The sequence below is a fragment of the Macadamia integrifolia genome, chromosome 11 (genome assembly GCF_013358625.1).
Source record: "Macadamia integrifolia cultivar HAES 741 chromosome 11, SCU_Mint_v3, whole genome shotgun sequence".
NCBI lineage: Eukaryota > Viridiplantae > Streptophyta > Magnoliopsida > Proteales > Proteaceae > Macadamia > Macadamia integrifolia.
Window position 1 is genome coordinate 25,848,706 of NC_056567.1, and position 13,062 is coordinate 25,861,767.

The 13,062-nt window shown below is 34.8% G+C and overlaps 1 protein-coding gene and 1 long non-coding RNA gene across 3 annotated transcripts in view; both read left to right on the forward strand.

Annotated features, from left to right (window-relative positions):
• LOC122093025 (glutathione S-transferase L1-like) overlaps window positions 1–13,062 on the forward strand; it is a 20,063-nt gene that overhangs the window by 5,268 nt on the left and 1,733 nt on the right. Inside the window, exons 4-5 of the mRNA XM_042663293.1 lie at window positions 1,426–1,533; window positions 5,136–5,266. Of these exons, the coding sequence (XP_042519227.1) occupies window positions 1,426–1,533; window positions 5,136–5,266 (239 nt within the window). The remainder of the gene's footprint in view (window positions 1–1,425; window positions 1,534–5,135; window positions 5,267–13,062) is intronic.
• Window positions 4,322–6,667, forward strand: LOC122094278. Of its 2 annotated transcripts, none has more exons than XR_006144707.1 (3): window positions 4,322–4,502; window positions 5,166–5,266; window positions 5,797–6,667. It is a non-coding gene; the product is annotated as an uncharacterized LOC122094278 (long non-coding RNA). The 2 variants fall into 2 exon arrangements; XR_006144706.1 differs by having other exon boundaries at window positions 5,967–6,667.

Below are 13,062 nucleotides of genomic sequence, written 5' to 3' on the forward strand. Positions count from 1 at the left end.
AAAAAAAAAAAAAAAACTGTACATATAAGACTATAAGAACTTTATCAGCAAACCTCTACTTCATAAAATCAGAGCTTGAAACCAGCAATGGTGGCTGGAGACTATCCCAGAATCTAATTTTTTTTTTTTTTTTCTAATTTTTCTTTCTGGTTTTATTGAGTTCTTTCATTTTCATTTTTTTTTCCTGTGACGGTCTGGGTTCATCATTAATGACTAATGATGGTTTTTTCTTTTTTTTTTAATCTCTCTCTTTCTCTTTCTGAAGTAGCCAAGAAACTCTGCCTACTCCTCTAAACTCAACTTTATCACCACTTGCTTTTTTTGATGGAACAATAAGGTCAGTCATGTTTACTGAATATGTGCAATGGATTCTCTCTCTCTCTCTCTCTCTCTCTCTCTGTGTCTAGTGGGTGGCTGGTTGCCATTTTTGTCCAACTTCTGTATGCAGTTGAGCTGAAGTTTCTCTCTTTCTTTTCTTTTGGGGTGATGTTCCTTGCAGGTTGTACACAAATTATCTATGCCCATATGCATAGCGTGTTTGGATTACTAGGAATGCTAAGGTTGATGTTCAGTTTTTATTCATGATTATTTTCTATGAAATTCAAAGTTATTGCTCAACTTTCTTTCCTTTAACTTCAACTTAATCTTTCAGTTACCTTTAGTCCTATATATGTAGAAACAGCTTAGATGTTCAAGAGCATATCTAAATAGGAATTTTTAGTTCTTTTTTATGAGGAGCAGGGGTTGCAGGACAAGATTGTTGGGATGGGTAGAACTCACCTTTAAAAGCTAGTCTTTAAGAAAATGGTGTACAAGCCTTTACATCAGGCTACTCATATCTGATGTGAGATTATTTTACTTTCACATAAACCTCATTTATTTATTTTTCACTCAAAAACGCACGTGGGAATTGAAATATCCCTTAAGGATTTTCTCCATATAATTCAAATTCGGCTCAAATGGAGAGTGGTTATGCCCTACTTGTCAATTCCTACATTGTCATTGATCCTTGGTGAAAACCACTTCACTTAATCACATTAAATTGCTGCTTAATTGATATTTCAAGAGTAGAAGACTATAAGGTCAATGTTGACTCTAGGTAAAGTCAATTGTTATTAAGTGTAGCTATATAATGATAAAGCAGAGTTTTCATAAAAAAAATAAAAAATTAAAAAAAAAATTAAAAAAAAATAAAAAGAAAAGAAAACTTCACATTGGCTTCTTTTGAAGAAGTCTTGATCATGAATAATTGCTACTATTCTTCAGGTTTCATATGATTCATGGTTTCTGTTGTTTTAGGTTATTCTTTTATTTTTCCCCTTATTTTATTCTAGATATTTGCATATGGTGGAGGGTGTTGGAGAGATAAGATTTTGTTTCAGAATTGCTAAATATCATCTATGGATAATGATGTGTAATTTTCAGGTGGATATAGCATATGCTCCATTTGTTGAAAGATTTCAACTTCTTCTACTCGATATGAAGAAGTATGACATCACAGCTGGGAGGCCAAAACTAACAACATGGATTGAGGTAATATTATTGAATCAAATTTATTTTGTCTTTAGGCAGTGGCTTGGTTAAAGTAATTTTACTATATTGCTGAACATGAATGAAACCCACTACAAGAGTACATATATATTTTTAGTACGGACAATTTCTAGATTTCAATTTTTTTTTTCTTCGCAAGAATGGCTAATTTGAAGATAAAAAATTAGTGGATCCACTCGTTTTTAATATACATAATAGTGAGTGGGAGTGTCTGAATGACACATCTATCGGTGTTTTTAAAATTTAACACCTTCTTTAATTTCCTTTAGTCTAATATTAATAGTTCTTTAAGTTATGTGTAAATATAGTTTAAAAATTACATATCAAAATGTGTCATTGTCATGCACATATTTCAAGTACATATGTGCAATGACAACATCAGAGTCAATGGAAAAAAAATATGTATAATATTAAAAGGGAAAAAAAATATGTGTAATATTAAAAGGGAAAAAAAAGTAATTTTTGAATTATTTGACACTTAAGGGGGTGTCAATAAGAAAATTTGATAGTGAAAGATGTAAAAGTTGCCTAAGTGTATAAAATTTTAGATGAGTTTTAATATCATCATATTATTTAGAACAAAAGTTAAGTATTAAACATATAGATCAAATGATATAAGATATATATATATATATATATATATATATATATATAAAAGATGGGAAGAAAAGGCAATGTAAGAAGGGCCAATTTTATTTTATTTTATTTTTTGGTAATGATCAAATGCCTATTTTATTCAAGGCTACATCTGGTTGGGTGTGAAGTGTTGTCATATGAATTTGAAAAAGAAATAAAATGGAATTTCTAGCTAATACCAACAAAGACACTATAACTAATCGAGTTTCTTTCCACTTACATTTTTTTTCTTGGTAGAATTTTTTCCATGCAACTACATTGAAGATACAAACTCATAATCTATCATTTTTATTATGTGGTTGAATGGGATTGTAGAAATAGTGCCAAGGGATTTTCAGACTTCGTACAATAGAAGAGGGAAGATAACAACACCCCAATACCTTAATCTTCTTCACCTACAATGAAGAAAAACTTATGCCAAATAGTAACTAAAAATCGTAAACAATAAAATATTATACATTTAGTTGAATCTTCATTTTTTTTTTCATAAAAAAAAATGATAAATTGAATATAGTATTGGTTCAATTTTTCTTAACGATTGAAAGAAATTATGTATCTTCATGTTTGTGAAAATTTGTTTCTCTAGGAGATGGACATATCGAGGCCTACGAACAAACCAAATGGGATCCCCAGGAGCTAATTACAGCCTTGAAAAGACATCTTTCAAGTAAGCAACCTCCCTTTACTACAACTCTAAAATGGTTCACAATTCTTTGCTTTATGCCCTTTATTGCAACTCCAAATGGCTTCACTATTCTAAAGAGACCAAGTGATAAGTTTGCCCTTTGATTCAACCTATTGAAACACCATTCAACCCAAGTGGTTCATTTGAAATGTTTTAAAAGTTCATGAAGCTCATAAATAATTGTATTAAATATAAAATTAATTACTATCTCAAACTTAATTGATGAAATAAGTAATTGTTATTTCTTTTTCCATATATGCAGGATAATTGAGTGCATGAGATCTGTAAAAATAAGGGCAGGGCATCTACATGTTGAGCCAATGGAAGCACAAGAGAGGTGAACCACCAGTCTAATAATATAGAGAGCCCATGTGTCAGGGAAGAAGAGAGGGTGTGTCAGCTGTTTCCCTAAAAATAAAAAAATGGAGGGACATATGCTTTTGAGTCTCTTCTGATCTTCTTGAGATATTCTCCTATGTGTGATTTATATGTAATATTTAGCCCAATGAACAATATGTATTTACTGTTCCGTTTTGTTGTTTCTTGGTCTTGGTGGAATTTTATTAATTCAAATAGAACTGGATTATAGTAGTGTCAAGGATTTAGCTCACGGTATCAGCGTCAGTATCTATCGATACAAATCAATCCGTGTCAGATTAATTTTAAATTGAGTTTTTTTATGGATACATTCTAGGGTCCTAAAACCAGGAAATAGGATCCAGATCAGTCCTCAACCAATTTTGATCTGATTCTGATCAATCCATTTTTGGATTGATTGAATGTGCACACTCTCACATTTGTTACTAACACTAAACTATTACTATTATATCAAGAAGGATTGGAGCTGGGGGGTTAAGAGGGTCGAATTATGGACTTTTCTTGTACTTACATTCAATTCACTGTCTAGCTGTCTGCCACTGAACTTCGGGCTGTTGTCTATAAACCGTCTCACTATCTACCTCTAGTCTGAGGTAAAAAATAGTAGTCCTTTTAATGAGGCCTGCAATCAACTGAGCATCAATCATACATAGATGGCATGAAACATTCACAATTAATGTCTTTTTTTTTTATTTTTTATTTTTTATTCTCATCAATCACATCATTCTTAAATTTTCATCTTATTAAGCAAATTTCCTGCTTAGTAATCAGATTATTCTTCTAACTTCTGGACAAGGCTGTTCCAAAATGCATTTTTTAACTATATGCACCGCGATCTTAGATGGCTATAACTTGTCAGTACAAGTCCATCACCATTACAACATTTATGCAAGACCTATGGGAAACTATTTCGTTGTTAGCCTTAATACAACGTGTGCATGTCTGTGTTGGTTGCATGGTTTATCAATATATTTAGATAAGAAGCACTGAGGAGCCTCTTGAAGGTCTAAAACCATATTTCCAGCAGCTTCCCTTTTTTTTCTTTTCTTGTGGGGGTGGTGGGGTGGGGGGCGTAAAATTTCCACCAGCATTTAGTGTAACATTTATCAGAACTATGCTTGCATAAGAACTTTTGTCATTGAACAGGAAACTGATGTGAATATGATGTGTGCTTAGATGAGAAGGAAGCTAATGATGAGAAGGAAGTGAAGGAGGCTTTGCATGCATGGATACCTCAGCTATTTCATTAAAGGTATGCTCACTTGCCAATGCTTTCAATCCTAGTTTGATTGTTTGTGAAACCACAAGATGTGAAGAGAATAAAATCTTTGTGACGAGAATCGATTTTAACAGCATTCCAAATTTCCACCTACCTTTTTTTCATTATGCCATACATCATCTACATTAACTGGTGGGTGATCTTCGAGAGAGCTGCTTAATTATACTGCTTATATTGGGATGAAGAGACGAGCACCAAGTCTGACTCTACTTAATACAGACTGGGTGATGTCCCTTTCCCATGCTTCCATTGACTTGGTATGAGAGATTTCAACAGCAGATTTCGACAGCCACCGGCCGCTTGTTGATCCCATGCTCTTTGAATTTTGGCTGGACTCCACAGAATCAACTAGATTCAGACCCAATTTAATTAAGTTCAAAAGTCCTCATCAGAAGAAAAATAGTGAGAATTCCATTTGGTTAGAGGTGATGAAAGTGAAGTAAAATTAATGAATTTTTTCCTGTACTTCCAACTAAAATCCAACTGAAAAGTACACCTTTTTTTTCCTCCTACTCCATAGCCTTTTACCAAACTTAAATACATATGTATTGAAGAAGAGTTTTAGTGTTTTACCATCATAGATGTTGCTTTGTTCTACTTTTATAGACATTAGTAGCTCGTATGGTTCTATTTCAGGCATTGCCTGCACAAGATGTGAGAGGTCTTAATAGTAATGGGATGGAAAGGAGGCAATTCAATACAGAGAAAACATCACTCTCAAGGGTTTTCCTTGCCAGGTGCTTAAAACATCTCACTTTGAATGGAGCTGTACATAGTTTAATTCAGAAATTGGATTGGCCCGACCGGTTTAATCAACATGAGCTAGAACCGGACACCTTGTTCGATCAATTACTTGGTTTTATGCATTGATAATCGGTCAAACCAGCTAAGAACATGGGCCAGTCAGCAACTTTTTTTTCCTTTTCTTGAGAAAATAGCAAAGATTTATTGGTTGAATTGTTGGTTATGACTCGGTTCAACCCAATTTTTTCTTTATATAAACCAAACCAAAGAGCATGAAATGGATTGGATAAGTAGTGAGGTCTAACCAAAACCAAATTTGCCTTAATTTTTTTCATTTTTTCTTTTTCAAAATTATTGTTCAAACTCATCTTTCATCCCTCCCCAACCCCCAACCCCAACCAAGCCTAAACCCACCCCACCCCCCCCCCCCAAAAAAAAAATTAAAAGAAAAAAGAAAAAATGATATTGCTGTAACTAGATCCAAATACTCTTATAATTATTATTGGAGACGTGGCGATTATAGGAGGCTGTGATAGGTCATATGATACTAGATATACACCAATGGACAAACACAAAGAGGCATCTTCTTCTAACCAATTGACAAGATACACGTGGCTGTGAGTTTCCATTCTTAGTTAGCGAGTGGTGCAATCTCAACTTCCTTGATACCACAGAGCTGTTTGGCATGGGCAGGTAACCAAGAAAAGCCAGGGTAAAGAGCATTCCAACAATAGAGATTGACATTAGCTATGCCCTTACAGCATTCCTGGCTGTAGCTGATCTTACCAGTCCTCAAAGAGCTGCTGTACTCAATCGCACAAGTTCTAGCAGGATACACAAGTGCATTACATGGTAGTCGTGGTACAAACTCGAAGGGATTTCGATGTCCTGGTTCAAATTCTACTGTTTGGCCGTGTGCAACCATGGTGGTCGCCGCGCCCACCAGTAGGACTAATACCATTATGGACAATGGCGAGGCCGCCGCCGCCAGTTTTCTTACACTCACCATGATAGAAACTCTATACCTTTCTTCTTGATTTCTTCTTGTTTGCAATGTAATGGGGTTCTCTGCTACTTTGGTTTTTATAAGGAAAAATAGACAAGCCTTTGAAAACCGTTTCCCTATTAATCAACCCTCCTTCAGTAATGGCTTTTAAATTAAAGATGTTATATGGTGAATAGAGTTTATCATTTGGTGACTTTGATCACTATCCCTTGTCGTAAAACATAAGCGATCATCTTTGAAATTCGACATATGGCTAATCTAGACCGTTATTTTTCTATATAGTGGGCAGAACAACCACAAGTGGGACATATAGGGAGGCCTCTCCAGTGAGTCATGTAAAAGACTTTCACCATTAATTATAGTTAATGACATGTTTTAATGCTTTTAAGATGATTAATTTATGTTCAGATTTGGTAACCTTCATTTTTAATTTATTATTACGTTTGTTGTTTTAAACTTAGGCTTTATGTTCCATTTTTTAGTCAGTTGCAAAATTTATTTATTTATTTATTTTTCATAAAGTTAGTTGCAAATATGGGTGGATATTAAACCAAGTTTGTATATAGTAATGGTGAAGAGGAACCTCCACATTCACTCCAATGGTACTATAATAGTGCATTGGGGAATAATAATTTTGATTTCATTAGTAGGGATGAGACTTGAAAGTGTAATGATGATCCAAGAGTTCAATCACATGATGATCATATCACTGGTGGGGAAGAGATTTCTTTCTCCGTGGGTGAAGAAAATATGGTACTTTTAAAGAAATATCAAAGAAAAAGAATTTCATACAAAAATTAAGACAACTATATAATTAGTGATATTAATAATAATAAGGGAAATTCTTGTTGTAACCAAAGTTGATGAAAAAAATTATATCTTTAATTTTTTTGGCTCTTTTATTATAACATTGTTTTTTTTAATAGGGTAAAATCTTGTCATCCCATATGTATATTCGAAGAATTACATAATAATATAAGTCATTTTCCACTTATTTTCTATTTTCATTCAAGAATTTAAGAACTTTTTTTTTGGGGAGAGGGGGTGACAAAGCCTAATCAAAAGACTTGTACAATTTCTCAATTCACTACTTTGGTTACAACGAAATACCACCTCTATAAGGAGTGCGAGGCTAAAGAAATTTAATAGAAAAAGAAAGGGGCATACAATGCATTATGATTTTCATCAAGGAATTTAATGTACATTGCACAGACAATATATTGGAAACTTATTTTCAGTAAATGAAAAATTTCATGATGATGTAAAGAAACTCATGTCTGATAGATCACATTGTGCCTGAATCCATAGATTATCATGGACTTCTTTGCAAATTAGGATCACATCATGCTCTAATTAATATTAGGGTTGCCTATCTGGGACTGGAATCAGAAATGAGACTAAAACCAATTAATAAAAAATCTAAACCTGATCGAAAACCGATTATCAATGGGTTGATTTTGATCTTAGCCATTAGAGTGATTTATCTTTTAGAATCAGAAGTCCCCCCCCCCTCTCTCTCTCTCTCTCTTTCCAAATAGAGTAGTTCGTCATCATCAAAATGAGCTGGAACTGAGCTCTAAATGTCCTCCCTTGGCAGCTCTTCTGGAGCCTCTCAAACCCATGAACTCTAGTGCACATACTAAAAAAAGATGGTTCAACCAGTTTGGACCTTAATGTATTATTGGAAAGAAATGAAAATTCTAACATAACGACCGCAACATGAAAACATATGTACCTTTATATGATTGAGGATTGAAGTACTTTCAGACACATCTTTGAGAAGCTTTTGCAAAAAATCAAAACCTAGCAAAATGAGAGTTCTCCAACAACTAGACAAGATGTTAACAGGCAAGAAAGATATGACATCCGCCAGTGGATTCATGGGCAGGAACCAGCAGGGCTCTGTATTTCCAACACTTGACCAATACCAACAAAGCGGCAATGACCTTTAAAGGCACCTGACCATTTCTTTCGTAGACTGAAGCATAGGAGACTGAAGAGGAGGTCAAGAGAAAGATTGTTGAGCAGGAAAAACCGAGAGGGAGAGGTTTTGGCTTTGCTCACATAAAACCGGGATCAAAACAACATTAATTTGATCCTAATTTTTTTTTTGGGGAGGTGGGTTGTGTGAGGGGTGAGAGCCTCAGCTGGAACATAAGATTTTGATCCTGATCATGTAGTGACAGACCTAAAACTTGGTTTATGTATGTATATTGCAGTGTTCGGATTAGGGAATGACAAACTAGAAAAAATTGTTTCTCGACATTTTTGGGACAAGGCTGTGTAGATCTCGTCCCCTGGACCTCACACATGTGGGAACCTCATGCACCGGATATGCAAAAAAAGAGAAGAAAAAGAAGAAGAAGAAGTTGGAAAAACAACTATTGCATGCTATTGACACCATATTAAACTAAAAGCAAATGAACTCAAGGGGTACATCTGAGAGTGAGACATTGTAACGTGTCTGTGGAGCAATTGGACATAAACTCTCAACTGTGGTACAATTAGTTCAAATTCTCTTAGAAGAGAATGCTTTGAAGTATTCCATTCTTGTAGTTGAATTGCTCTGAACCCTTCCTTTTAATCCTAAAGGGAGTACTCCTCAAGAAAGATGAAGAACAAGAGTTTGTTTGAGAAGTCATTTGGCTTGATTCAAGTTCACTCGAACTGATCCCATAGAGACTCCAAATATGGCATTGGGACAGCTTTGGTTGGAGGGAACCTCAGGGTAAGGAGTATAATAATAGTTTACAGCGATGAGAAATGTAGATCTAAGTGCATAACACATCAATATGATATAGATCATGTCTGGATTGGAGCTGGCCCTTTCAGAGGATGGAAATCCACCCACACATGAACTCTTTAAGTCTATGGAGAATTGAAGAAGATTGTTCCAACTTCACACACACATGCACCCAAAAAAAAAATGACAAAAGAAAAAATTTGGGAAAAGTTAGAACTGTTTATCTTAAAACATACTGCTCCCTCGACCCCAAGACATTTTGGGAGGGACACTATTGAGAGTAGGGGTATCAATGGGCCGGGTTGGTTTAAAACCTAGCCCAACCCTAAGGTCTCTTAACTCAACCCAAGCCTAGCCTAGCCCTAGGTCGGGCTGGGATATCTTAGTCTAGGCCCAACCCTATCGGGTTTAGCCCAACCCAACCCAACCCAACCCAGCCCTAATGAACCCTAATTAGGCTTGGGTTTAACCCAATCCAATGCAACCCAATACTATCGGTTACTTGGTTGCTTGATCTTGATGCATTGCAAAGGCCAAAGACCAAAGTTTTCGTATACATGTAGATTGTGGAAAACGAAAGACTTTTTTTTATAAGTACCCAATAATAATTATTAGCATATTTATATGATTATATACTTAATAAACATGGTTGGATTGGGTTGGGTTGGGTTGGGTAGAGTTGAGATCTCAATCCAAGCCCAACCCAACCTTGCCTCGGGCTTGAATATCTCAACCCTAACCCACTCTATGGGTTGAAATCTCAACCCAAGCCCTGTTAGGGCTCAGGGCGGGCTAGGGCTGGTTCGGGTTGATCGAGCTTTTTTGACACCCTTAATTGAGAGGTTGGGCTTCAGTGTAGAATATACTTTGATGAAAAGAAGATCCCAACGAAAGCTTGACCCATTTAGATGCCTGAAGAACTATGCCAACAAGCTTTGCAAGACCAAAAAACATAACCTTCGGAAAGAGCTTATTCAACCCAGTAAGAGTCCCCCTTTATGAAAAGACTTAGGCTCAATCATGGCTAATAGGCACATGTGACGCAATCTTTCTCTTTTAAGTATTCCCTTAGCCCTCACTTCGAGGGACAGTGCATAGGGGCAATCCAACAAGGGGGCCACTTGGTCATTTCACAGCCCCTTATGACAGGATGTAGAGGGACATAACCAGGCAACAATATTTTTTCCATATTAAAAAGTACTTCTTTTGACTTTTCTACATGATTTGTGTAGGGAGGATTATCCATTGTGTATGCATGGCTTATTTAGACATGTAGAGGGCTGTGTATGCCTGTATGGCTTGTTTAGACATGTAGAGGACTCCTTAGGTTGTGAATCTGATTATTAGAAGGGATGGCTCCCCATTCCTTGTCAAAATATTAACTTTACGCATTTTTCTGTATATTGATCATTACGTAGGCTTCTAGAATTTTCTCTATTCCTATTTTATTTGTGTGAAGGTATTTTGAGCCTCAATTATTTTGTGATCCACCCAATTAGGATTTGTACATTAGTATTTTAAGTAGTTGAACCAATTAGTTCCAAAGCTGGCAAAAGTTGAATTGTCAATCCATTTTCAAACACTCATTTATCTAAAACTATATTTGGTTGTAATGTTTTCCACTAAAAATGATGATGTGAATAGCATCTCCAAAAAAATTTGAATGCCAACATAGTTGCCAAGTGAGTAGTCATTATATTAAGTTCTTACGTGAAATTTGATGCAATTGGAACTATATTTGGTCAATCACACACTTTACCTAGATATGAATAAGGGTGTTAATCGGTTTGGTTTCGATTTAAATGGTGCGGATTGGTTTGGTTTACATTTATTTGACTAAAACCATAACCGCACCATTTACTAAATAGTTTCGGTTTCCACGGTTTCTAAACGGTGTCGATTTCACTGTTTTAAACAGTTTGGATTTCGATTTATTCCATACGGTTTGTAAAACGGTTCACAATCGGTTTGTTATAACTTGCAACCATCTCTAAACTGAATATCATAAGCTTATTCAAAAATAATTGGCAACCACAAATAAGAGATTCTATATTGACGATGGTATGTCTTAATTTGATAATCTAGTGCTATTTCTTTACATGACCATTCTCAAACATATAAAATTAATATCATACAACATTCGAATCCAACCTTTTGCAGCATAAAATATTAAAATGATAGGTGGTTCAGCCAAAACACCCCATTGTGATAACATAATAACATAGCAACATATATGAATTACAAGTTCATGATCTAAAGCCTAAACTTGAACTGAATTACAATAAATCATACCAAAGTAGGATGGACACTTAATTTAATTTTATACGAATTACTGCCCCTGCTTTATTTAATTGTTATAAGGATTAATCGGATTGGTTTAAACGGTTTAAATAGTTTCAATTCGGTTTGAAACCAACGGGTTTCGTGGTTAAAACCTACCTAACACATTTAGCTAATCGGCCTGAAACTTGAAACCATAATCACACCATTTACTAAACGGTTTTGTGGTTTTAGTGTAAATGGATCGATTCGGTTTCGGCAAATGGTTTCAATCACAAATTCAAATTCTTAGATATGAATTTATGCTTTGTATGTAACATGAGAAATTTAGGGCCTGCATGATAACCATTCTGTTTCTGGGCTAAATTTTCAATCAAAAATAATTTTTGTAAATCTGGGCCATATTTTTGGGTAAAAAACCACTCTAATCAAATTATTTTCGTTATGTTTGAATATGTCATGAAACAAGCATAGAAAGGAAGTATATTTAGAAGGCATGCAATATTCACTATTTCATAACAACCTAATTTCTTCTTTCTTTCCTTTTATCATTTTCTCATCAATCACATAGTTCTTAAAATTTTCATCTTATTAAGCAAATTTCATGCTTGGTAATGAGATTAATTTTTTGCATAACATTGTTAGATGTTTATAACTTTTCATTAACAACATATCTACAAGACCTCCAAGAATCCATTGTTAGTTGGTAGATGCTAATAACATGATCATGCGAAGCACTCTCATCAAAGTGATCACACCTTTTATAACTCAAACATTCAGAACTCAAATAACAAAAATGATATATCTCTATGTTATTTTTTTATTTTTTAATTTTTTAATTTTTTTTGAGGGGGTGGGGGGATGAACCCGAAATATATTAGAAAGGGAAAGAGCTATACAAAAATCCCAAAGGGGAGCAAAGAGAGGGCATACGCTCTCCAAAACTAAGAAAATTACAAGGAGATCAAAGGTGCTGAATTTGAAGACCCCAGACGAAACAATATGATGGTTTTCGACAGATTCTAAATTAGCAACATGAAGATGATTTACTCTTATTTTGATTTCAAAGTCTATTGAGCTCCAAATTTGAGAGAAGAAATGAGATGAAGAAGAAATCCACCTGCATATGCATGTTCCTTTTCCCACCCAAGGTGATACACCGAAGCATAGAAGGCCAACCTAACCACTCGCTTGTAGATCGAATTGCCCTTAAATTCCTTATTAATACATTTCATTCACATTCGAAGGAAGACAAGGGATGATGAGTTAGGGAATACTTTCAGATCATCAATTTCTCAGATATTTCGGAGACATGACATCTAAAAAAAATATATGATCCACATTTTCGAAAGCATTAGGCAACAATTTGAAATGATAATATTTCTATAAAGAAGTAACTCCTGAGTAGGAAGGGAACAAGTCAAGGTAGGAATGTCAAGTGACTAAACTATGTGTTGAAATGTGTTTAACCATATTACTTTCCAGCACGATACATCTATGTATTAAGAAGGTATTAGTAGATTGGAATGAACGTAACTCCAAATGCAGTCCAGATACTTAGATATAGTATATCTTCCCTATATATTAAGGGGTGGGGGCTAGATATATTTTATCTTCCCTATATATTAAGGGATGGGGGCTAGATATATTATATCTTCCCTATATAGGCTTTAAGTATCTGGACTGCATTTGGAGTTATGTTCATTCCAATCTCCTAATACCATCTTAAGATGTGGGGATTAGATATATTATATCTTTCC